General features: G+C 40.8%; 1 protein-coding gene across 5 annotated transcripts in view; it reads left to right on the plus strand.

Annotated features, from left to right (window-relative positions):
* Positions 1 to 27,888, plus strand: part of LOC132894329 (signal-induced proliferation-associated 1-like protein 1) — a 138,950-nt gene that overhangs the window by 96,339 nt on the left and 14,723 nt on the right. For 4 of the 5 annotated variants that reach the window (XM_060934002.1, XM_060934005.1, XM_060934003.1 and 1 more), the window contains exons 8-15: positions 11,338 to 11,917; positions 12,562 to 12,836; positions 13,311 to 13,586; positions 15,124 to 15,267; positions 19,704 to 19,825; positions 22,257 to 22,345; positions 22,431 to 22,828; positions 25,780 to 25,983. In XM_060934002.1, the coding sequence (XP_060789985.1) occupies positions 11,338 to 11,917; positions 12,562 to 12,836; positions 13,311 to 13,586; positions 15,124 to 15,267; positions 19,704 to 19,825; positions 22,257 to 22,345; positions 22,431 to 22,828; positions 25,780 to 25,983 (2,088 nt within the window). The remainder of the gene's footprint in view (positions 1 to 11,337; positions 11,918 to 12,561; positions 12,837 to 13,310; positions 13,587 to 15,123; positions 15,268 to 19,703; positions 19,826 to 22,256; positions 22,346 to 22,430; positions 22,829 to 25,779; positions 25,984 to 27,888) is intronic. The other variant, XM_060934006.1, reaches the window with a different exon arrangement.

The raw sequence follows: 27,888 nt of genomic DNA on the forward strand, positions 1-27,888 counted from the left end.
TTTCAGTTTTTTTTTTTTCTTGCTTTCTTGATATTATCGTCTCAGTATTATTGGTTTCTGAAGAACTAACAGTGACGACGACCACGTTTTTCCCTTCCGGACACTTGATTTTTCTTTCTTGAAATGATTGATAGGAAGTTGAAATCGAACAGGAAGCTTGCTCTAGTAAATATGACTTCAGCAGGAAGAATTACCTTGTGATGTGATGCGCTGCTTGGTGCACTTGTCCTTGGCGTGGCTTTAATCCTGAATCTGCACACGGCTGTCTCCGAGGCATTGCTTGTCCGTCCGATTCATCACTGGACTTTACCGAAGGTGTGGTTAATCTGAACCTCTTGCAACGAGAGATTTTTAACTAAATCTGTTTCATTAAATTGCTTTTGCAAACAGTTGTGAATGGATTACAGGTTTTGGTTGCAGAGAGCTGTGCAATTAAAGGCGTGTCATTAATTTACCCAATATAACGTAGTCGAAGACAGTTGCCAGAAATGAGTGTTGGATGTTGGTTGAATTTGTTCTGATAGATGAAATGAAATTTCACAGTGGTCTGGGTTTCGTTTCAGTGTTGGTGGACGTGCACCGCTCATAACCCAGAGTAGGATGAAGGTGATCGACTAATATTTTATATATGCTAGGTAGTGAAAAGAACCAGGTAGGGGGGACACTTTCTAAACAAAAAGGATGTTTTGGGAAGGAGTTCTTCAGTTGTGCAAGTGTTTGTAATGTACTCTAATTCTCAGGAAAGTGATATTGACAGCAATAACTCGGTAACAAGGTAGTATTGTTAACCATTATATTCAACTTTATTAACATTTCTACAGTCTTGTAATCCGTTAATACAATTTTAGTTAAGAGATTTATTAGCCATCCTGATAGGTTGATGTAGCTATGTTGGCGTCATTGGCTTTTGAATAGATAAGATGGACAGCAGAGAAGATATTGAAGTATTTGCCATAGGTTGTCACTATGGATATCCACGTTCAAGGCAAGAGCTGACTTCAGACGAGTCCCAAATGGTCCCCTTAACCCTGAGTTCCACCTCAAAATCTGCACTTTGGGAATGTAAGAGACTTGTGAGCAAGTCCTTGAGTCCAGTGAGCAATAATACTGCACACTTTTGTTACAGTAGAAGTGGCAGATTTCTAGGGATTGGGTATCATGAGAATTTTTGTATTGCGATACATGATCAGTGTATCGTGATGCGTATCATGATATTTTAGTGTAAGGATGGCATTTCTTTTCTTTAAAGGGGTACCAAATATAATATATACAGTTGCTGATGTGACAAAGTAACGTATTAAGTATTCTATCAAATTTATATACTAGAAAACAACGAAATATCTTGGTAATTGTAAATATAATAGTCAGTACGCTAAACGGCACAAGAGTCGCCATTTTTAAAAGACCGTGACGTCACTGCACTAGGAGATAAGCGTGTAATCATGGCGTCGGGCGCATCAAGTGAAAGCGACAGCTCTGTTGAATCATACGAAGCGATCCCGCAAGACACACTGCAAGCAGGCTATGGCTTAGAAGGGTACCAGTTTGAACCTAGGAGAGGTACTCTCGACTCCGGTGATGACGAAAGAAGAGAAGAAAGCTCGAACTCGCTGGGTGTTTTTCAGCGGAAACGAGTGAAAAGACACGTCTGGAGGATCGTTATGCTTTCCATCGGTCCTGTTACTACACCCGAAAGCAACACACTGTGGCATTGTGTAGCCGATCACTTACAATTCATCCTACTTTCCGATTCACACGTGCTATTCCCAACCTCAATGAGCCAACACAACTGGGCACATACATACGTCATGAGTGTTACGCAGAGAAAATGAACGTGCATTCTGATTGGATGAAATTAATATCATGGCGGGCTGTTCAAACTGCGGAAATAGTTTGCTCGAGCTACTTTCAAAACACTATAACTTTCCAACCTTAGAACAAAAAACTTTTGTAAGTCTTGAATAAGGTTCGTTAATGTGTGTTTTATTGTTATATTTGCTCTATATATTGCCCTCTGTTCCCCTTTAAGCAAAACAATTATGTAAGGAAACAAATGTAATCATTATTAAACGAATGTGATTTATTAACTATTTAACTATTACATGTACTAGTACAGCGGCACGGTGGTGTAATGGTTAGCGCTGTCGCCTCACAGCAAGAAGGTCCGGGTTCGAGCCCCGTGGCCGGCGAGGGCCTTTCTGTGCGGAGTTTGCATGTTCTCCCCGTGTCCGCGTGGGTTTCCTCTGGGTGCTCTGGTTTCCCCCACAGTCCAAAGACATGCAGGTTAGGTTAACTGGTGACTCTAAATTGACCGTAGGTGTGAATGTGGGTGTGAATGGTTGTCTGTGTCTGTGTGTCAGCCCTGTGATGACCTGGCGACTTGTCCAGGGTGTACCCTGCCTTTCACCCGTAGTCAGCTGGGATAGACTCCAGCTTGCCTGCGACCCTGTAGAACAGGATAAAGCGGCTAGAGATAATGAGATGTACTAGTACTTTGCTGAATAGCCTGCGTGTAAAAAGAAGTTACAATGTAGTCAATCTACACAAATTTGAATAATTAAAAAAATAATGTTCGACAAACACTGTAATGTTTGAGCATAGAGGAAAAAAAAAATCACAACACGCCTGGCAGCTTTTTGTAAAGAATGGAAAAACGCAAGTAAAAGGCCGTCACTTCCAGCCAGATACAAGATTCTGTCTGTCTGTCTGACATCAATAATGTCCTACCCTAGATAAAGTCAGCTTCACACTGGGCTTCAGCATACTTAAGTTACTGATTTTTTTTTTTTTTTTTAATTATGATTTATATATTCTACCACATAATGAAATGCAATGTTGTGCTGTTTAAAACACAACTTGTTTTAAGTTTTATTCCAGTTACCTATTGACAGTCAAATTAATTCAAAAAAATAAATCAGATAAACTAAGTAATTTATGCATGTATGTGTTACTGTGATTGTGCTTGCAGTAAAACAAATTCCTTACCAATTCAGCATGTTGTAAGCTGCTTTTAACGTCTTCGTAAACTTGGGAATACATTTTGGGAATGATGACCTCTGATAAAGTTTTTCTCGATGGCACTTGATACCAGCGCTCACATTCAGCCAGCATTTCCCTGAACTCCTTGGATTCCACCATGCTGTATGGCCTCGTGTCTTTCACGATGAATCTTGCTATTTTAGAAGTGATTCGTTGCGCTTTTTCAGATGTACTCTGGTATTTCTTGGTACTAGAAAACGCATTATTTATAGTTTGTTGTTTTGGCGCAGAATGTGAAATATGTAGAGTGCTCGTCTGTTGTAATTCCATGGGGGTTTTGCTATTAACAGCGCTGCGCGACGAAACGGCCGAGACACTCGGATGATGGTGTCTCAAATGTTAGATTAGTTGTTCCCCCACTACACTTAACTATAGCTTTACAAGTTTTGCACCCAGCAACGTTTTCTTCACTCCTGCTTTCACCCTTCTGAATAATTAAGCCGAAGTGCTGCCAAACAGCAGCCTTTCCCTTAGGATTTTTCACAATGTTGAACTTGTAGTCATCGGTGCCAACGGAGGCCGCCATTTTGAAAGCGTGACCAAGCAGCTATTTTTCGCATTTGAGCAAGGGATTCTGGAACCTTCTATTTATTTATCATCTCAAAACCAATAAATACACTAGCGAATTATTATATTATTCAAGATTTATACATTGAAATGAAAAAACGAAAGCGGTTGATCAAATATCTTCAGTGTTTCCATGATTAGACGAACTATTTACGGAAACTTACGAGGATTCCCGAGTGAACCCAACTGAACCGATATGTCAAAATCGTATGGCGATACATATCTTTTATTTTTATTTCCCCCCCCCCCCCCCCCCCCCCAAGCTGCACTGCGATATGTTGGTATACCGATAATACGACGCACCACTACAGCTTTCCCTATGTGCTAGAATTATAAAAATGTGTTGTAATCTGTGCCTATGAACTTAAACTATAGTAGTTTGAAATCAAAAGTTCTAAACGCAGTTTTCAAAATGGACCAACCCACAGCAAGAAATCCGGTGTATTTTAAATGAAGCCACAGTCATTTGTGTCCGTAATTGTTGTCCTTCCGCTTGTCTCCCTCCGAACCTACACCTGAGACACTTTAAAAGATTGAGCTTCTCTCACTGGGCTGCAAAGGACTCCAAATCTCCAAGCTGAATGCATTCAAGAGCGTAAAAAGTCTCAAATGGCTGACGTGTGAAGTAAAGCTGGTCACACTTGTTGTATTCTCTTTCACATACCCATAGTGCCTTGGGGGGGGGTCAAAAAAGTCAAAGTCCCTTCCCACGCCATGTGATCTCCGTTTCCATAGCCCTCAGCCTCTCGCCTATTACATAGCTAGGGTTACAGTGGGGGGCTAGTCCTCTGGTAACCGCGAGAGTTTGACTCCTCACTCGCATCTGTATTGCGGCGTGCCTTGCCTGATGGCAGTAGGTACCGTTTTTTATGATGGTCTTTGGTATGACCTGACCGTGAGTAGAACTCCCGATCGAGACGCGGACAGGCTAGGCCAACTCGCAGTAACCAGGTGCTATATTTTGTTTACAAAGTCAGATAACCTCAGCTATTTTCTTCGAATTCACATGGGGGGGAAAAACAACTTTTCCGGATTCTAAGTTTTATAGAATACTTGGAGGCTAAGCATCAAAGCGTGGTTAGACAGAATTCGCCATCAATTTTACACCGACAGACAACACGCGACTGTGTTCTGCACACTTCAGTGGTGGAGTAAAGTCTGATGATCCAAGTCATGAAGCCTACGACCCCTTGGTCTTTGTGTTTTTAGTCATAAAAAGTGCAAAAAACCAGGACAAGTCAAAGAACTGAAAAGGACAACTTTATTGGAGGAAAAACTCCCAAAACAAAGCGCAAACGATGCAGTGTAAGTAAGCTTACACTACCGTTCAAAGGTTTGGGGTCACCCAGACAATTTTGTGTTTTTCCATGAAAAGTCACACTTTTATTTACCACCATAAGTTGTAAAATGAATAGAAAATATAGTCGAGCCGTTTTTCTGGCCATTTTGAGCATTTAATCGACCCCACAAATGTGACGCTCCAGAAACTCAATCTGCTCAAAGGAAGGTCAGTTTTATAGCTTCTCTAAAGAGCTCAACTGTTTTCAGCTGTGCTAACATGATTGTACAAGGGTTTTCTAATCATCCATTAGCCTTCTGAGGCAATGAGCAAACACATTGTACCATTAGAACACTGGAGTGAGAGTTGCTGGAAATGGGCCTCTATACACCTATGGAGATATTGCACCAAAAACCACACATTTGCAGCTAGAATAGTCATTTACCACATTAGCAATGTATAGAGCAGGGGTGGGCAATTATTTTTTCCATGGGGCCACATGAGAAACAATTTTGTGGAGGGCCGGACCAAAAGGCTGAACTAAATTCTGCATAATATTAATTGTATTTCTTTATATAAAGCAATAAATAACATTGTTTTTACAAGCTGCTAAGACTGGTAAGAGTCTGGAAAAAACGAGGTTGCCTTACAAAAAATGTCATTTATTCAATCAAATTTCCCAAAACAATGGTTAACAAAATGTGAACGTTTGTACTTTTTTTTTTTTTCCAGTCACATTCACCCCAAAACACAATAAAGACATGACAATATTGTCTCTCTACTCCAAATATCAAGCAAGATACATCATATTATAATAATGATGCCCACATTTGGTGCTTTTTGCCAGAGATCGGCTCCGGCGCCTGCTGGTGATGTCACACTATGTGATTGGCTGGACTGTTTGAAGGATGACGTACAAGTTTGTGGTTGGTCTGGACAAATTACGGAAGTAGTTATCGCGGGATTAGGTTTTGTGGGATTTCATGTCATGTTCATGTCGCGCGCATTGCGTTTTTGTTAAACACAACTTCAAAATAAAAGCAATGCACATTCAGTCCATGCATGAGGTAAAATTAGAAAATACGTTTATTTTGTAATTTCTCATTAACCTTACGCGGCCCGGTCAGAATGAACCAAAGGGCCGGATGCGGCCCGCGGGCCGTAAAATGCCCAGGTCTGGTATAGTGTATTTCTGATTAGTTTAAAGTGATCTTCATTGAAAAGAACAGTGCTTTTCTTTCAAAAATAAGGACATTTCAAAGTGACCCCAAACTTTTGAACGGTAGTGTACATGTCCTTCCCCTTTTAGTGTTTCTGTAGGGAGATTGAATGGAGTATTTGATCCTGTAGTTCTAAGTTTCCTCTAACAGCCCAAAGATTGTTGAAATCTGGTCGCATAGGAAAATCCAAGTAAAGGAAATCAAAATCAATTTAAATGACCGTTCTGCTGTGTTTACAGCACTGACCTTGACTGAGTGAATTCCTGGCTTGTGTTCCCATGCACGAAGCGTTTTTTTGTATTTTCTTACGGCTTTCTCGTTGTAACCAGCACCCAGCAAAAAAAATGATTTCGCTGTGGGTTCTTCTATGATCAGTGTTTGATCTTTCTCAGCTCTTCTGCAGGTCAGTAATTGTTGGAACACCCGTGATGACAGACGAAGAAGGCTGCTCTGTCACCCGAAGTAGAGATGTTCAAAGCATTCCATACGATACTTACAAGCGGGTGGATTTATTTATTTATTTTTTAAACAGATTTGATTTCTCAAAGTCCACAGAAAAGGCTTTGCAGGTTTCTTTAAGCTTTGGTTTAGTTTTGACACTTCTTTGAGGGTTTAAGGGAGATTTAAATTCGAAAGATTACGGTCAGTGTGCGACAGCATGTTTGTTTATATTTTGGTTACCCCCCCCCCCCAAGGCACAAAGCATTACGGGCAATGTGAAAGTAGTTTATTGCATTGTATCCACTGAGTCAAAAAATTGTTTGATATATCATTTTGAAGCTAAAAGATTTCTGTCTAGTCATGTTGTCATAAAATATATTGTATTTTATGCCAAAGAGTACATCCAATGGTGGAATGGCACTTTAATGCTTTGTGCGCGTGTCGTCTCTGACCAATGGAGCACTTGCATGTGACGTCACAGCCGATCCAGATTGTGATGGACGCCATCGTGTCGGTCAAACGCCATATTCCGCCTTCTACTTCTGTTTCTACTTCTGCTTTTACTTCTACCTTTTCTTCTGGAAAACCCTACTATATACAATTCTACTACAACGGCTGCGGCTACAAGCTCTCCCTACCTGTGCATGTTTTTTGTGTGTATTTTTGCGTGTTGTTCGTCTGTACCGGACTTCAATATCCACTACAACCGTATGGACTTACTGGACATTGGTTTCCAGCAGAAAATGACAGTTTGTAGCGATTTCCATCGCATGCACAACATTCCGGACGAGAAAAAAATAAATAAATAACATTCCGGACGAGATGGCGAGACCAGCGGGGTCTCCGTGGATTGTTATTGGAAGCAAAGCGAAGGAGGCGGCGCCGGGAGCCAAAGCAAAAGCGAGGCTACAGGCAGAGCCGGCCTATTGACTAAGCTCAGAAAACAGCCACTCAAACCTCCACTGCCAAGCCTCTACCTCTCCAACGCCAGATCCATGTAAACAACATGGACGATTTGGAATTACCTTATTCTATTCTTTAATCGGCTGGTCAGTGCTGTACTCAATACTTAAGCGACTTACCCATCCAATGAGTATTATTTTCTTGTTTACAAGATGCCACATCTGAGTCGCTGACAAATCCTGAATTTCTGTAAAGAAAACTGTCCAGAGATTTATAAGCACGCAGTGCTTCACCACTGAATAGCGAGGGAAAGTTGATGAGGTAATCATACACGTCCGGGTATTCCGCTGGCAGTTCAAAATCCGGTCGTGAAAACTCCGTCCGGTAAGCCATAAGGGTCACAAATCTGTAGATCGTTTATTTTAGACATGTATCTAGTTATCTGTTTATTAGAAAAATGAGCTGTGTAGTCCGTCGGTTGAAATTGATCCATTCTGTACACGAGTGCAGCAGTATTCAGCTGTGTTTTTGACCGACAAGATGGGGGTTGTGTACTTTCCGGTCACGTGACTGCAAGATCTCTATAGCTGGACGACCTCAGGGCGCGTGGCTTTGTTGACAGATTTTGGTCCGCTTACTAAAATGTACAGTGTGAAAGCGAACCGCACCAAAATGAAAAAATAAAAAAAACATTTGGTTCGGACCAAAGCAAGTGAACTATTGAACTATCCTGGTCTGAATACACCCTTATTTTCTCTTTTGATCGTAACATTGCAGCATGGGGTGTTGTGAGGTGAGGTGTTCTGCCCCCCCCACCCCCAGACACTGATTTAGGTCACAAATGGAGAGGTGTCTGCATATTGCAGGGTGCTGGTGTCTGCTTGATGTAGCTTTGAGCCGAATAGCATCAAACATTTGAGTTAATGTAGGTCAAGCAGGTTTTCTGAATTTTTTTTTTTTTCAGGTTCTCTCATCTTGGTGCTTAGCATTAGCTGTGGAGATTATAAACATCTATGAGTGCAACTTGAAAGTCCTGGCAGGTGAGCTAGCCATATAGCAGTAGCAATGAAGATTAAATCCATTTACAACGACGCATCCTCTTAGAAATCCTTTTAGCTTGGCTCTTTCTATAATAATATTTATGAATCTACCTTAGTCAGAAATCCTGGCTAACCCATTTTTTTTTCACGTTTCTAAATTCAACAGTTTGGATTTTTTTCATGCAACTTCAGCACGTGGTATGAATTTGAAGATCCGCCTATTTGCACACTAATTTCCATGTGTTTCCATTCTCGTTTCCAGACGGACACTTTTGCCCAAGTGACCTACCTAGTTTTATTTTTTCTTTAGTCTAGCAACGAGTTTGGTGCGACCATGAGCCGGGTCTTTCAAGTTTTACTTTGGGTCCACTGCTGTATAACATTTTTAATCATCAATTTGTGGTGTCCTTGTAGTGAATTATCTGTGTTCGTCCTTGTTTTTGTACTGTCTCACTACCTAGTCATTGTGTTTCCAGATAAATAGGAGCCTGTTACTGATGGTGTGTGTGTGGGGGGAGGAATTCAGTGGTGGTCAGTTACAGCATCGTGAAGCAGTAGCAGAAGTTTGTAACCCAATAAAAACTGTCTTTTGGAAGGTTCACACCCTTCTTTGTGCAGGAATGTATAAAGGCTTGGCAGGAACAATAGCCAAAGGAAAATTTTTTTTTTTTTTTGCCTGATGATGATGGAATTTTTCTTTGCTTTTTACCTCACTTTGACCTTCCTAGTACTACTTTCCAGCTATCCCGAGGGAGAGTCCACTCGACCTACTTCTTTTGTCCCTTTACAAAGCATGCCAAGCAAGAAACCTGACTAAATAGTGCTCTTTTGTGTGTGTGTGTGTGGGGGGGGTTTGGAAGTAGGTGCTGCCAAACCACTGTTCTTTTTCTAGTGGTGGTTTCAGGCTTTGCTATTTTGTAGGATAAATTTAAGAACCGCCTTTTTTTTTTTTATTTTCCCCTTCATATTTTCAGTACAGCAGTGACTTGTGACTATATTTAAATGTTCTGCATCAAAGCACTTGGTAAATGTTATAGGAAATAATTATAACCCCACTCCAAAGGGGGAGAAATACTAGTTTTCCTCTGTCCGTATCGCCGTCTGTTTGAACACCTCACCACCACAAATCATAGTCACTTGGTACCGAGCTTCAGCTTGGGGTTCTATACCGTTTTCAGGTTTGTCGACATCAACTTCCTGTTTACTGACTGAATGTGTTTACAAAACCTATAGGCGTGGATTTACAAAATTTTTGCAACACTTTTTTTTTTTTTTTTTTTCTTCCTCAGCAACTACAAATCACAACTGCTTGATATTTGGTACCGAGCTTCAGCTTGGGGTTCTATACCGTTTTCAGGTCCGTCGCACATCAACTTCCTGTTTACCGACTGAATGTATTTACGAGACCTATCGCATGGATTTACAAAATTTTCGTAACACTTTTTTTTTTTTTTTCTCAGCAACTACAAATCACAACTGCTTGATATTTGGTACCGAGCTTCACCTTGGGGTTCTATACCATGTTTACCATTTTCAGGCCTGTCGTACATCAACTTCCTGTTTACCGACTGAATGTATTTACGAGACCTATCGCATGGATTTACAAAATTTTCGTAACACTTTTTTTTTTTTCTCAGCAACTACAAATCACAACTGCTTGATATTTGGTACCGAGCTTCAGCTTGGGGTTCTATACCATTTTCAGGTCCGTCGCACATCAACTTCCTGTTTACTAACTGAATGTATTTACGAGACCCATCACTTGGATTTACAAAATTTTCGTAACACTTTTTTTTTTTTTTTCTCAGCAACTACAAATCACAACTGCTTGATATTTGGTACCGAGCTTCAGCTTGGGGTTCTATACCATGTGTACCGTTTTCAGGCCTGTCGTACATCAACTTCCTGTTTACTGACTGAATGTGTTTACGAAACCTATAGGTGTGGATTTACAAAATTTTCAACACTTTGCTCAGCGACTACAAATCACAACTGCTTGATATTTGGTACCAAGCTTCAGTTTGGGGTTCTATACCGTTTTCAGGTCTGTCGCACATCAACTTCCTGTTTACTAACTGAATGTATTTACGAGACCTATCACATGGATTTACAAAATTTTCGTAACACTTTTTTTTTCTCAGCAACTACAAAACTCAACTGCTTGATATTTGGTACCGAGCTTCAGCTTGGGGTTCTATACCGTGTTTACTGTTTTCAGGCCTGTCGCACATCAACTTCCTGTTTACTGACAATGTATTTACGAGACCTATAGGCGTGGATTTACAAAATTTTTGTAACAGTTTTCTCAGCAACTACAAATCACAACTGCTTGATATTTGGTACCGAGCTTCAGCTTGGGGTTCTATACCGTGTTTACCATTTTCAGGTCTGTCGTACATCGACTTCCTGTTTACCAACTGAATGTATTTCTGAAACATTTAGGGTGGATTTTGATGCTATTTCAAAATGACAGTTTACCAGGATGCTATTTGAAATATCTGGGGAGAGACACTGCTCTTTTACTTGTTTCAGAGCTAATTATTTCTTGAAGTCAGCATTCATAATAAGTGTCCTATTCCTTCGATTGCTTGCATTCTGATATAAGCGAGAGTCGGGGGGGATACGCAAGTGAGCAGTAGCTCACAGTCGATCTTGTTTTGAACATTTGAGGAACATGGACTTGGGCAACGCCTATAGCAAGCACATCACACGTTTGCAGAAATGAAATCTCACATCTCATATATATTTCCTTCTAGTTTTTATGTTTACAAAGTAATGCAGCAGTTGTTTATATTGAATGCCCTTTAGAAATTGATCAGGGTTTTCGGTCTTGATGCTTTGCTCACAGTGTGGCTGTCAGTCGCTCAAGTGATGTGCCCTCGTTTGGACCTCCAATCCCCAAAGAAGTGACTTTACCCAAGTCCACTGTGTTCAGAGAGTTCCTTCTGACAAAAGTTGTCAACGCTGAGAACGCCGCTCACAAATCGTCCAAGTTTGGTGCCATGGCCACACGCACACGTCAGGAGTATCTGCGTGACCTGGCTGAGCGGCATGTCACCAGTACACCGGTGGAATCATCTGGAAAATTTCCTTTCATCTCTCTGGCACATAAGAGAAAGGAGAAAATCCGCCCTTACGCGGGGGCAGAGCTGCGCAGCCTGGGCGCCATCACATGGGCAGTGCATTTAGAGGACCTGGCAATGGGTGCGGAGCGTGAAGGACTGCTGGCCATCTCCAACGAGTTTATCATCATCCTGGACCAGGAAATCAAAGCCTTGGCATTCAACTGCTCCACAAGAGATGTGATTGGCTGGTCGCTAGGAAGCCCCGCCTCCATGAAGATCTTCTATGAGCGTGGAGAGAGTGTTTCGCTGCGATCCATCAATAACAACACGGAGGACTTTGGCGAGGTCGTCAGACGTTTGGAGGTGAGTGTGAGCCTTTGTAATTTAAGATTATAGTAATTCAGACTTGATGCACTTTAGTATTTAAGTAAAGGGTTTGTTTATTTGGTATTATGCTGATATATGCATGTAGTGCAACGTACAAAACTGTGGCATGACTGTTCACAACTTGCTACATAAAGTGCAAATAATGTGACCAGTCTAAGACCATGTCGAACATGAGCGCTTCATGAGAGTGACGCAGGTAGCCCATTGCAAAGTGGGTCCATTGAGTATACAGGTAAAACAGTTGTGCAAAGCAGTGTGATGGTGCTATTTGCATGCAGTTGTAGCAGGATATAAGGGAGAGAAAACTAAAAAGATTTGTAAAAGCAAGAAGTGCCATCAGTCTTGCATCACTGGAGCTTTGTGGCTTTTTGGTGTCATTTAATTCCCCACAGACCTGTTTAAAAGTACAGCACTCCTGGTTACAGCTATGCTTGTTTTAGGGTCTGTAGGAGTTATCACTTGTAACTAGACCGTATGGCCAAAGGTTTGTGGACACCAGACCATAACGGCCATATGCGCTTCTTGAACATCCTGTTTCAGATTTGGTCCTCTTGTTGTAATAATTCATACCTGCCTACAAGAGTTTTGACTTGCTGGCATCTTGTTTGTTTATTCCTCAGCTAGTGACTAAGGGCAGTCAGACGAAGGAGATGACTCTGAGGAGGAACGCTCTGGGCCAGCTCGGGTTCCATGTGAATTTTGAGGGCGTTGTAGCCGACGTCGAGCCCTACGGCTACGCGTGGCAGGCAGGGTTGAGGCAGGGCAGCCGATTGGTGGAGATCTGCAAGGTGGCCGTGGCAACGCTGTCGCACGAGCAAATCATCGACCTGCTGCGCACCTCCGTGACGGTCCGAGTGGTGATCATCCCTCCACATGAGGACTCCACTCCCCGCAGGTGATTTTTGTGTTGAACAGTGCTAAATGTTATAATATTTTCATTGAGGTTGCAGGAGATTATTGCTGCCTTCAGGTTTAGAAGATAGCTGCCTGATATTGCGTTCTAAATAGGGCCGCATTTATCTCATCTCATAAATGATGAATGGCCCAGATTGCTTTGATGCAGCCATGGTAACAGTATTGTGCATGCTGGGATGTTGAGATGCTTATTTGAGAATCATGAATGAACTTGCAAAATAAAATAAAAAACCCTGTAAAAATGAATGAACGGATGACCTTTATCATTTGTGCCCTCAGGGCTATATTTGATTTATATTTGATGCCATTGCCTCGGATTTATCTGGGTCGTCACAATTTCTCAACTTCCTAACCGCGGTTTTGTGGTTGTTAGAACCTCATTTATCTGCACTGTGGCTGGTGGTTAAATTACTGAGCGAATGAATGTTTGCTTTTTTTTTCCTTCCCCCTGAAGAGGTTGCTCGGAGATATACCACATGCCACTAGTGGACTACAAAAACCACAAGGAGGGCATGCCTTATGAGTACAAGTTCCCCTTTCGCAATAGCAATGAGAAGTGGCCTCGACCCACCGCTCCTCCACAGACTGTGGTCTGCACTTCTCAGACTCGAAATGTCAACCAAGGCCAAGGGGTAACACTAAGCAAGACGCAGAATTCGGACTACGCAAGACGTGGTTCGCTCCTCCCTCGCAGTGTGTCCAGCGAAGGCCGACCACTGAACGCTAAAAGGTAGTGCTCAGATCCTAATGGGTAAATTTAATGAAATGTTTCCAACCTCCTGCTTTTGAGGGTTGAAATGTGTCTGGCTAGTAGAGCTACATTCAGTCTTTCAACTAGGGCTTTATCGTAAAGCCACTGCACTTTGCCTTCTCTCATAGTCACGTGTGCATCTGACCCAATGAATGAATGAATTTATTTTATTTCGAACATGTATAAAAAAATGTATGTAACTATTTGTACATACAAAAGAAAGAAAACTAGAAAGTGACAAAAAAAAAGAATAAATAAAATAACATGAGCTAAGACATTACAATACACCGCACATTGTTCGAACAAGGGGTGGGAAGAAGTACAATTTTTTTTTTTTTTAATTTCCCACCCCTTTTTAACTACCCCGACATCCAAACTACATTAATACACCTATAAAAATACATACCATATATACACTTCATGAATATCTATATAATTACAAAAATATATATATGCTACATACCATATATACACTTCATAAATATCTGTATAAATATTTATTTATATATATATACCATAAATATCTATATAAATATATAATTACAAAAATATATATATGCTACATACCATATATACACTTCATAAATATCTGATATTTATGATAAAAATCGTGTCTTATTGCAATAAATGGATGTGAGCTGATATTAAAATAAAAATAAATCAGTTTTATGTGAATTGAGGAAACACATGCTGTTGTACTTTTTTCTTTTTTTTTTTTAAATTTCCCACCCCTTTTTAACTACCCCGAAATCCAAACTACATTAATACACCTATAAAAATACATACCATATATACACTTCATAAATATCTATATAAATATTTAATTACAAAATTAAATATATACTACATTCCATATATATACACTTCATAAATATCTATATAAATATTTAATTACAAATATATATAAAATATACACTTCATAAATATCTATATAAATATAATTGCAAAAATATATATATGCTACATACCATATATACACACACACACACACACACACACACACACACACAAATATCTGATATTTATGATAAAAATCATGTGTCTTTATTGCAATAAATGGGTGTGAGCTGATTTAAAATTAAAAAAAAAAAATCAGTTTTATGTGAATTGAGGAAACACTTTAATATCTGATCATTTTCTCCCCCAGATGGTGGTAGGTAGGCCAGTTGAACTACAAATGTTTGACTACGTCCATTGTTAAAAGCACGATATAAATAAAATGGAATTGAACCGATCTAGTTCCCAGAGGAAGCATTCACTCATCACTTAGACTTTTAGACATTACATGATAAAGCGTGTATGTGAACATGCGCGCAAGTTGGTCAAAATTGCTGTTGATGCTGCTTTTAACTCTGTTAATGCACTCTGCTGGTTTCTCTTTTAAAGAGCTTTATTGCTCGAACTAACGCATTATTTATTTTGTCAAGACTGCTGACTTGCAGGTTTCACTGATTGTGCTGTTACTTCCTCCTCTAATATAGTGTGTAGTGAAGCTGACCGGATTCTCCTCTCTCAGGTATTCTCCAGGCTCCGATAACTACGCCCTGGCTTGCTCCATTGTGATGGGGCGCTCTCCCCACACGCGCAACTCCCCCAGCAATCAGTCATTCTCAAGTGACTCCAGCTCCACCCACTGGCGTCAGAAGTCCAATCCAGATGGGTAGGTGATGCAAATGATTTAAATAATTCCACGCCAGTTCGTTCCCAAACATGCAATCTAATTGTTACTGGTATGTGTTGTTTTTTTTTTCCTCCCCCCCCAACTAGTCATGTTACTCCGTGCTGTTTTGAATCATCGAGCATATTTTAACAAGTATGAAAGGTCATTTTAGAAACGATTTGATTAGAAAACGGCTTGCATTATATTTACCCTGCATCAGTTAGATTTCGATGAGACTGTGACCGTCGTTGCTATTTTAAAACCATAGCCTAATTAAGCGATGACTGACCTGTAAGCGTTGAGTAATGTGATAACCTGCTTTTCATGTTTTGTAACCAACGTCTAGTTCAGGGATTGGCAAACTACGCAAGAGTGTTAATCATCCTATGCTAGTCCTTTAAAAAAAAAAGTCAACTTTGTCATACGTTATGTACCGTTTTTGTACATGTATAGGGACAAAAATAACGCCAATTCATTTCCTGGTGAATCAGTTTGTTGATCAAATAAGACAAAGTGGGAATAATTGCTTTATATTAAAGCAAGATTATATAATAATTTGATTTGTTTTGAGTTCTAAAATGTCACTTTAAAGCCTGAATGTAATTTTTGACCTGGAATTTCCCTTTTGTAATGGGGTGTGTGTATGTGTGTATATGCAGGGTGTTTCAAAAAAATGTGATATTTGAGATGTAAATATCCCAGAAACTACATAGTCTAGGCAAATGAAACTGAACAGGCTTAATGTTGAGCAATATAAGATTTATTCGTCAACATTTGAATGAGAAATTCAAAGGTATGTGGATTCCATGAACGATTTCACAAATTTTCATTATGCACGCCGCCTGAGACGCAGACAGCCTTCGTCTTTGAACTTTTTGCGCCGTGTCCAAATCTTCATTGCGGTTGGTACATTTTTAGAGAATTCTCTCATAAATTCACGCTGCACAGTCTTGTTCGACTGTGTTCGAGCGTACTGTAACACGCACAATGCATTTTCTTTTCTAGTGAATGGCATTTCTATACCTAAAAAGATTTTTAAAAAAAACAAAAAACATTTGAACAGGGTGGCACGGTGGTGTAGTGGTTAGCGCTGTCGCCTCACAGCAAGAAGGTCCGGGTTCGAGCCCCGTGGCCGGCGAGGGCCTTTCTGTGTGGAGTTTGCATGTTCTCCCCGTGTCCGCGTGGGTTTCCTCCGGGTGCTCCGGTTTCCCCCACAGTCCAAAGACATGCAGGTTAGGTTAACTGGTGACTCTAAATTGACCGTAGGTGTGAATGTGAGTGTGAATGGTTGTCTGTGTCTATGTGTCAGCCCTGTGATGACCTGGCGACTTGTCCAGGGTGTACCCCGCCTTTCGCCCATAGTCAGCTGGGATAGGCTCCAGCTTGCCCGCGACCCTGTAGAACAGGATAAAGCGGCTACAGATGATATGAGAAACATTTGAACATAAAAATTTGACCTGTTTCCACACATGCTGTTAAACTTTGAGGTCAACTGAACGAGAATTGGCAAAGTTATTAGATTGTGAAATATTTTTTGAAACACCCTGTATATTACATTTTATATAGATATTGCGTGGTTATGTGAAGATGGAGTGAACGTATTCATGAATGAGTGAAGCAAACGAGTGCAGATATTTTCAACACAAGATGATCAACCTCATATCTTCGTGCAACCATGTGGTGATCTTTATATTATATGGACACATCCACAACAAAATACGCAAGTTAATCAAAAGAATTTTCGTTTTGGCAGTGTGCGTCTAGTCAGCAGGAAAACACCGGGAGTGATGTGGTCAGAATGAAATATTGGGCATTTATTATACATATGGGACACTTTTTTGAAGGAATAAAAACGTGTATTCTATTCCTTTCTAGCAGGTTTCATTCATTTCATTTGATAGCATGCAATATTGTTAGCATCTCGCTTATCCTACGTGTATTGCATCACTCTACCCAGTGGAGAATGGGCATCGAATATGGTTTACGATATTGCATGGTTGTCAAGACAACATGACGTCACACATCGTAGATGTAAAACTTCCGCACTAGCGAGCAACTGAGACAATTTGGAAACAAACATGGCCGCCAGGTTTGCGTCGTTAAATACGGAAGATTTTGAGAGAATTTTGAAAGAGATGTGTTGAACACACGAAAGGAATGTGTTTATTATAGTGTTGGCTGGCTTTTTTTTTTTCGTGGTATATCAGATATATTCCATTCAGCTAGCATGATATTGAATTTGTCTTCGACTCGTTCAGTATCATGCTAGCTTGATGGAATATATCTGATATACCACTCAACACCAGCCAATGTTATTGAAATATTTCCCTCAGATCCATCATGTACAACCCCGATTCCAAAAAAGTTGGGACAAAGTACAAATTGTAAATAAAAACGGAATGCAATAATTTACAAATCTCAAACTGATATTGTATTCACAATAGAACATAGACAACATCAAATGTCGAAAGTGAGACATTTTGAAATTTCATGCCAAATATTGGCTCATTTGAAATTTCATGACAGCAACACATCTCAAAAAAGTTGGGACAGGGGCAATAAGAGGCTGGAAAAGTTAAAGGTACAAAAAAGGAACAGCTGGAAGACCAAATTGCAACTCATTAGGTCAATTGGCAATAGGTCATTAACATGACTGGGTATAAAAAGAGCATCTTGGAGTGGCAGCGGCTCTCAGAAGTAAAGATGGGAAGAGGATCACCAATCCCCCTAATTCTGCGCCGACAAATAGTGGAGCAATATCAGAAAGGAGTTCGACAGTGTAAAATTGCAAAGAGTTTGAACATATCCTCATCTACAGTGCATAATATCATCAAAAGATTCAGAGAATCTGGAAGAATCTCTGTGCGTCAGAGTCAAGGCCGGAAAACCATACTGGGTGCCCGTGATCTTCGGGCCCTTAGACGGCACTGCATCATATACAGGCATGCTTCTGTATTGGAAATCACAAAATGGGCTCAAGAATATTTCCAGAGAACATTATCTGTGAACACAATTCACCGTGCCATCCGCCGTTGCCAGCTAAAACACTATAGTTAAAAGAAGCCGTATCTAAACATGATCCAGAAGCGCAGACGTCTTCTCTGGGCCAAGGCTCATTTAAAATGGACTGTGGCAAAGTGGAAAACTGTTCTGTGGTCAGACAAATCAAAATTTGAAGTTTTTTATGGAAATCAGGGACGCCGTGTCATTCGGACTAAAGAGGAGAAGGACGACCCAAGTTGTTATCAGCGCTCAGTTCAGAAGCCTGCATCTCTGATGGTATGGGGTTGCATTAGTGCGTGTGGCATGGGCAGCTAATACATCTGGAAAGACACCATCAATGCTGAAAGGTATATCCAGGTTCTAGAGCAACATATGCTCCCATCCAGACGACGTCTCTTTCAGGGAAGACCTTGCATTTTCCAACATGACAATGCCAAACCACATACTGCATCAATTACAGCATCATGGCTGCGTAGAAGAAGGGTCTGGGTACTGAACCGGCCAGCCTGCAGTCCAGATCTTTCACCCATAGAAAACATTTGGCGCATCATAAAACGGAAGATACGACAAAAAAGACCTAAGACAGTTGAGCAACTAGAATCCTACATTAGACAAGAATGGGTTAACATTCCTATCCCTAAACTTGAGCAACTTGTCTCCTCAGTCCCCAGACGTTTACAGACTGTTGTAAAGAGAAAAGGGGATGTCTCACAGTGGGAAACATGGCCTTGTCCCAACTTTTTTGAGATGTGTTGTTGTCATGAAATTTAAAATCACCTAATTTTTCTCTTTAAATTATACATTTTCTCAGTTTAAACATTTGATATGTCATCTATGTTCTATTCTGAATAAAATATGGAGTTTTGAAACTTCCACATCATTGCATTCCGTTTTTATTTACAATGTGTACTTTGTCCCAACTTTTTTGGAATCGGGGTTGTATTTCGTATGAAAAATACTAGTTTTTCAACACGAGAAGATGATAAACTTCATATCTTCAAGTCAGCGTGTGATTTCTTTCTTTTTATTATATGGACACATTCACAAACACAAAGTACCCAACTTTATCAAAACAATTCCCTCTTGAGTTAGGATATTGGAAAATGTTACTCCGTGTCCCAGATGTAGTTCATATGGAAAATGCAAGTTGCGTATTTCCCAGTAAAACATTTGTCCATATATGAATATAAAACACAATATTGATGTTCTGTACACTTTGTAAGGTCTTGGAGTAGGGAAAACCAAATTTATACATATTTTTTTAAAAATAAAACAAATGTACAGTCTGCATACAAGGTCCTTTAAAATGGAATTAATCAGAAAATGAACACCCACTGATTCTGATGAGTTGCACAATAACGAGGCCTTGCTTTAAGTCACTTAAAGTTTACTTAGTGTTCATTCTGTTTGCTTTTCCTCATAATGTCCTCCAGGTTTAATGCAAATCGCAGCTCACCATTAACTGCTGATCGTCATATTGTGAAAGAGTGTGTGTGGGTTGCACCCAGCTGGGTCAGAGTGGTGGAGGGAGAAGGAGCCAGTAGGACACCATCAGGTAATGGGAAGTACTGTTCAGTTTACACTCAGAATAGCTGTTTTTATTGCAGGTAGTGGGAAGTTATCAGGTGCGTTTCAGCTTTATCTATGCCGGTGTACTTTGACTTTATAGGTAGACCACGCTTTGTTTAAAACCATGAGCAGATATAAAACTCCTGGCTGCTCAGATAAAGAGTGTCGAACAATACTGTTACAGTAAGATCTCGGAGATTGAGATGTACTTTGTCCTTCACTGTAAACAAGACGAAAAAAAACTTTGTCTGATGAAACCTTCCTGAAGTTACAAAATTTCCTCAAGCTAATGGATGAGGACGGGGGGGACACACCACACACACACTGTCTTGTCAGATCACGAAATCCAGGGACACATGTCGGCCCGGGGGCATTTTGAGTTATTGACAGATTCAGAAAGTACAGTTTCTAATCTTTCCAATGATGCCTTCCATGTGGAGATCTGACAATATTTGAAGAACGTGTGGCCTTTTGAAAGTGCATACCTCTTAAAACAGGAAAGGGAGAAAATCACCCTCAAAGTTTTCCTTCTCAGTTAGGCTACATCCACACGACAACGGCAACGAGATTTTATTAAAAAAAATATCGCGTCCACATGGGCAACGGATCAGTAAAATATCAGGTACATGTGGCAACGCAACGCTTGCTGAAAACGATGCAATACACATGCCACACCTCTACGTGCGCTGTAAGACGGTCCCATCGGAGACACCAGAACAATAGAAGAAGTAGGACGCATGCGCATAAACCCCTTCTTCTACCCGGTGTGAAGCACTCTCAGGAACAAACACACAACAACAAGAAGATGGCTGCGACTATGCGAGGAAATCGTGCCTTCTGTGTGTACAAATTAGTTTTATTAGTGTGCATAGTTTTATATTAATTTTCTTATTGTGTGTGAACATTTTGAAAAGCATTTTTATATAATTTATATAACTTTTTATATTGTGTGTGAACATTTTGAAAAGCAGTCTTATCCAATAAAAAAAAAGAAATTCAAGAAATGGTTCAGTTACTTGTTTATTTAAAAGAAAAGCTGTATACAAAAGTGAATGCAATGCAGTGGTTCATACAAAACAGCGAGAGTGCTGCTTGTTCTAGTCATGTGGTTGTGACGTCATCGTAAACAAATCCGTTCTACTCATCCAGACGACTTCGCAACGGCGCCGTTGCCAGATTTTTCCACTCTGGAACCCGTTCTCAAAAAATATCGTTGTGGGGCACCCGAAACGCCGTTGCCGTGTGGACACCAGGCCGAAACGATAAACAATTTTATCAGATTCACCTGAATCCGTTGCCGTGTGGACAGGGCCCTACTCTGGGTGTAGGGCGGGCACATCATGGTGCTCATTTGCATGACATTAAGGAAAGCCCTACCCCCTACTAGCTAGCATGATGCTACTTTCATGTAAACAAAGATCACCACGTCAATTTTCCTTCCATGCAAAGTATGCCCAAAACAATTATGAAGTACAAAAATAAGTCCTAAAGTATACTAACATTTTGTGGTTGAAAAATGACTCGCACGATGATAACAATGAACACAATGCTAGTTTCATGTAACCAAACCACAACACTCTCCGTTGCATGCAAAAATAACAAAATTACTCGCACCGTAAGAAAGATAGCATGGTAACACAACTAACACAACGCTAGTTTCATGTAACCAAACCACAACACACTCCGTTACATGCAAAAATAACCCCACAGCCTTAGATTAATAAACTTACCCCATCAGAAAGAGAAACGTCGCCTTGCTCACATCAATGCCTCCGATGGAATATGTAGTCCTAGAACACTTCCTTTTGGTTGGTTTTTTTTTTTTTTTGCTAGAAATGGTTATCTCTGATGTAACTACCATGTGTCTGTTTGCTTCGCGGTGTTTCAGCTCCTCTGCGATCTGTTTAGCTTGCTCCATATTCATTCCATAGTGAAATTACATGCCTGTATGCAGCTTAAGTAGCCACGAGCTCAGCTCGTATCATACAGCTGATTGGGGGGAAAAAAAACCCAAAAGACTTAAATTGTCACGTGAATGGCCCATATGGTAATTTACCCACACCCCCCAGCAGGCTACAGTCCTGACAAAAACGAGACAATTTGCAACAAAAAATGTATGCTTTTCCAACAAAACAATCTATTATCTGAAATACTGATTGCATTCTTCAAGATCTCAACTTGCACATTATGGAAAAAAACCAAAAATCACAAATAAAAAAAAAAAAATGCTTCTTTTGCGATTTTCTCAGATTCGTTTTGGCCGACATGTGCCCCTGGATTCCGTGAAGTGACACCTATGCTCAGTTGTTCAAAATGCACTTGTGTGAGAATGCTTGCTTGCTTGTACTCTGAACCAACACACACCCTAATCTTTTCTGCAAATATTTTTCATTTTAACGCCACCCTTTGTCATTTAGACCTGACAAAAGTAAAGCCAGTCCTGATGAGTATTGATCAACACCACAAAGATCTTACCACATCACTCTATCCCAACGCAAACCCTAAGGTGAGTCTAAGGTCTGGTCTCACTGATTGTTGAAGTGGATGTGATTGTACACTGATCAGTCTGATGTCTCTGCATCACACTGTAGAGCGACGCTACGTCCATCAGCCAAACCAGCAGCACCACGCTGTCCAGTCAGGCCTCCAGCTCCACCCATAGTGATGAGAAGTGGTTAGATTATGGTGCGAAGCTGGACTCTGAGCTGAATGGCTTTATAACCGCTTGTCCCCAGGGAACTTCTGCTAATGGCGCTGTTGAAGCTGCGCACAGGAACTTTGACTCTGGTCCAGTTAGCATCAGCTCTAAGCCTAAAGAAAAGGCCTCCGCTCACTGGGGGGAGGTTACCTCCACCTGTCCGGCTCCGCAGGTCTCCCCTGCACCTTCAGAGGCGACTCTTCACACAGATCTCGCTGACAGTCGGGCCAAAAGCCCTCTGCCTCCAGACACCAGTTCTCATATTATCAGTGATACAGCCTCTTATTCCAGGTATGCTTTCAGACACTTAAACAGCTAGTGCATGTAATAATCCTGAGCTCAGACCTTGATAGTTTTATGTCTTTTATGAAACCATGTTGTACATTTTTGGTGGGTGTTTTTTGTTTACTTTTTACCGCGGCGCTGTTGAAGTCTAGAATTCTGACCTTTTAATTGGTCAGAAGGTGTTGATTAAAGTTTTCTAGATCAGCACAACAGTCGCTCTGGCTGTAATTCAAAGCAAAGACTTTTATATTTATGACCACTTTCTAATATGTCATCAATTCCACAATAACATCTCAAATACAGGGACTAGAGCCCTGCACTCCCGCCGGAGTCCCGCAGGACTTGCGGGACCCGCCGCAAAGCAGTGTGGCGCGGGACAAATTTTGAAAGCTCATTGCGGGCGGGACCGGAAGTGCACATATGCAGGCGCGAGCGGGAGTGTACATATGCGGCGCGGGCGGGAGCGGTGATAAGCTGCAGTCACGCTAACTAAAAACGTGTTTGAAATAAATAAAATTTATAAATTATTAATTTATGTCTATCATATATAATTTGTGCTGGATATTTTATTTGGCATTAATAAAAACATTTTAAGATGCCTAAATTTGCAGAGAGAGTCAGATTGCCAGATTGAGTGAGGAATGGCATCTTAAATTTGCCATTGATCACCCTAACGGGAAATCCTTTGATCACTCTAATGACTCGCCGTTCACACCCAGCTAGCAAGAGAACCCTGAGTGAAGTGATGGACTGCTTGAGTTAGTCTACAACTCTAATCAAAGAGACAGGTTACACAGTGATGGTAGGCTTGACTCAATGCTATCCCAGAAATCCTTCCTGTAATATGCAAATTTGGCTGTCCAATCAGAGGCGGCCAAATTTGCATATTACAGGAAGGATTTCTGGGATAGCATTGAGTCAAGCCTACTGTTACTGTGTAACCTGTCTCTCTGATTAGAGTTGTTCACTCATGGTTCTCTTGCTAGCTCTGCTTTGCAATAAATAAAAAAAACATGGGTACAAAGCAAGCCCATTCACTTTTTTATGCTGATCAGAGAATTACAATGGTTTCTCATGTGACAAAAATGTGCGATTCGCTATTAAATATTTTAATCGCTTGACAGCACTAATTATTATTATTATTATTATTATTATTATTATTATTAGACACTACGTGCTGAATTCAGAAACAAGGTAAATAATAACGAACGTGAGCTGTAGATATTTATGCTCAAATCCACTCAAAGTAGGGGGCGGGGCACCATCACGCTGTGTCAAGACAAGAACTTTCCTGAGAAATAACGTGAACGTCTGCATCATGCGGGATTTGCGGGCGGGAGCGGGACAAAATATGGCAGGCGGGGGTGGGACTGAAAATCATAATTCTTTGTGGGTGGGAGCGGGACTGAAAATCATAATTCTTTGTGGGCGCGGGCGGGAGTGAGACTGCACAATGCGGGCGGGAGCGGGACTGAAAAATCCGACCCGCGCAGACCTCTAGCAGGGACTGTATGATGGTCCCAGTATCCAGTTATAATAAAAGGTATGCTGTAAGCAATATTGAACGTGCAGCAGCGCGGTTATACTGAATAAGCGTGCTCTTGAGTGCAGTATTACTTTTATACAACTATTCTATAACCAAGAAATCAATAGTGGGTAAGGGAAATTTTGGACACAATATGCTGGGGTTTTTTTTCCTCCGTCAGCGGAAATGGATGCAGAAGAAGTCACGCTTGCTAGCTAGCTCTCGATGTGCACGTTCCCTTTAAAAGTGCTTCCAGTAAAATTCCTGAAAAGTGTCATTTTCCATGTGCACTGATGTCACTAATTCCTACAGTGGTAGCGGTTTCGAGCTCCGAACTGTAATTTTATGCGCCGAACGCAGACGAGCGAAGTGATATATGTCCAGTGCGATTATAGGAAATGCAGGCCTTCTTGGAATGCTCGACCAGTTGAATTAATGGACCAGAGCTGACTTGTGTAGTCATTGCGATGGTGAATGTTCCTGTAAGGAGACGTCTGTTTAACCTTGTCTCAGGTATTAACACTGAGGTGTAACTAAGTTTTCAGGACAAGTTTCCAGTTTCTCTCCTAGCATGACGACGAGTGGTATAAGAGGGAATAAAATCCGTTTGAGTTGTCCTGTCCTAGCAAAATAATCCACAAGCCCCATCAGAGATGGCAAGCGGGTGTTTCGCAGTTCTCGTACAGCAGTTAATATCTCAAATGTCCCAAGCGTAGTTGAAGCTCACACAGAGCCTCGGTGCAGTACAAACCCAGGGCTTAGTTTAACGTCCTTTGTATAAAGTCTTCATGTGACAATTATAACACCTGCACAAAGTGATGAGCTGTATTTGTTTATTTAAGTGTTAAAACTTGTAAGCAGTGTAGGTATAAGCTTTCACGGTACGGATTTAGTCTTTTATGAACTACTTAAGTGGGGATTTTTTACTTTGAAAGAGTTGCTCTCTGTCTAACGCATCACTCAGCATGACTTGTGCAGTTCTCGAGTGGTAGGGATTTTTTTTAAATAAATGTTTAACAAGCGCTAGCTTGTTTTTAGCAAAATGCGCATGCTTGCTCCATGTCTGACAGAAGCAAGACTGCACATATCACTCAGGAATGCGGCACGCAAGAATCTTGTCTTTTGAAAAAGCCTGACCTGTCTTGACCTCTAGCTGTTGTGCCGTATGAAGATTTATTTATTTATTTATTTATCTCCCCCTTCCCCCTGAAGACAAAGCTCTTTTACTGAGCATGGTTTCACCTTTAAGGCAGAGCAGTTTTTCCACTAATCTTTGCTTCAGTTATGTTTGCGGCATTAAAGCATATGTCTATCGGGCAACATGCTTCACCGATACATTGGAGTTTTCAGTACTGTGCTCGCTGTGTGCATGGTTTAGAGAAGGAGAGAAAGGGAAAGTATTGATTCTTTATACTCTCTTTGTGTCTGAAAGCACTCTGAGTTCAGTGCACTCGGGCAGCCCACCGAACTCCGCTCAGGAGGAGTCAGCCCCTTCCACTTCCTCTCCCACACATCCATCCCTCTCTCCTGGAGCAAAGAGCTTCTACCCCCGCCAGGGAGCCACCAGCAAGTACCTGATTGGCTGGAAGAAACCAGGGGGCACCATCAACTCGGTGGATTTTGGTAGCAGTCGCAAGTAAGTCTTGGGTTAAAAAAAAAAAAAAAAATTACCAAACTTGCATAGAGTGAAACTGAAGTTCAGGACAAACAGGGCACTCTACACTTCTGTGTTTTCCCCCGTAACTCCTGATGACTCAGAAAGGCCTGACCTTGTGAGTTGAATCAGATGCATTTCAGTCAGAAATGTGCAGCCGACAGTGGATTTAGGGCTGCTCAAGCAATCATGTGAATAAGACTCATCTCGGACTGATTTTTCAACAGCTTTCATTTGTTCATGCTGTTGGCTTTGCGCGCACAAAATGCGCTTAGTAACCTCCACCTAAAGCAGCTGAAACCTTGGTGATGTCAAGGCTTAAAATTGTACTTGATGTAAACAGCATTTTTTAAAATTTCGAAACAAGTAGTATAGGTGTTCGATTGGGAGCCCCCTGAATCCCAGTCTGAGAAAGCAGACAGTCCTGGATGACTAAGCTAAACTCAAGCTTTGACATTTCCATCTTGTGGCTAGATGTTTAACTGCTTTTTCTTTTTCTCATTGTTTGCTTGCTCAAAAAAAAACCAAAAAAGAGGAACCGTAATACAAAAGGGTAATGGATAGTGTAATGCATTTAAACTTGATTCTAGGTTTAAAAAAAAGTTTGTTTAATGTTGTTTATTTTTTTTAAATGCATTTAAAAAATGGAGTAAAGGAATGAAAAAGCTGCACAAAAATAGATTCCCAATGGAATTCTGACCAATCCCACCTACTCTTGCCAAAAGTTTGACCAATCTTGCCTCCTCATTGCCCACAATGCTGCTGAATATGGCTCGGAATTTCCTGTCATGTCGCAGTGCATTTATAGAATTGTTCTGCCATTTTGGTAGGGCTATGTTGTATTTGATTTACCTCCGAAGTAGTAAGTTGGTACGTGGAACAGCATCATTTGTGCATTTGAGGCACAAAGTGGACACCTCCATGTTCGTCTTTTGGCTAGCCACCTAACTTGGAGGACTTTTTTTTTTTTTTTCCTCAGTACCAGTCACAAGTTTGGACACACCTAATTTAAAGGTTGTTAATTAATACACTTAATGTCTTAAAGTAATGATGGATGTCGTTTCTCTTTACTTAGTTGAGCGGTTCTTGATGTGGATTACTACAGTTGTGGAATAGGGCTATTTACTGTATTATTATTTACTGTATTCTATATAAAGCTCATCATATGCCCTTTGGTTCCTTTCTCACCCCATAAGGCACTTTCGGACTAAACAGTTCTAGGGACTTATTGAGGGGAGCTTCCCCCAAGAACGACATATTTTGGAGGGCTTTTTATTTTTCCCCATTTGCATTCGCACCACCAGTAGGAACGTTGAGGTGACATGAACCAGCCAAATGTGCGTCTTGTCCACCAGTGTTCGTGTTTCCTGTGAAAAAGCAAATTAGCTTGGTCTTAAACTTGTCCACTTTCTTTTGTCCTGTTTCAGTCGCATGTTTCTGTAGAAATGGATCATTCCACTGCGCTGTAGAATAGGGGAGACCAGGAAGTGTTGTGCTGACAGTAAATTATTTATTTTGGATTATAAAGAATGAATTTGTGGTACAATAGTTGACAATATGCTTATCTAACATGTTGGTATGGATTGTTTTATAATGAATTCTCTTATGTAATGGCTAAAAAAAAATGAATGAGCACATGGACAAATATTTAGTTGAATTAAGATTTTTATATTTCGCTTGGATGCATCAAAATCATGTCATATTTCCTCCATAGTATATAGCAGGGCTCGACATTAAGGACTGCCCGATTGCCCGGGGCAAGTAAAACATGCATTCGGGCAAGTGGGATACGTCCCTGACATGCCCTACCGGGCAAATTGGAATGAGCATATGTAACGAACTCGCACCACAAAAATTAGGCTTTTTGATCTTTTATTTCAGTTCCTA

The sequence above is a fragment of the Neoarius graeffei genome, chromosome 11 (assembly GCF_027579695.1).
Source record: "Neoarius graeffei isolate fNeoGra1 chromosome 11, fNeoGra1.pri, whole genome shotgun sequence".
NCBI classification, from domain to species: Eukaryota; Metazoa; Chordata; class Actinopteri; order Siluriformes; family Ariidae; genus Neoarius; species Neoarius graeffei.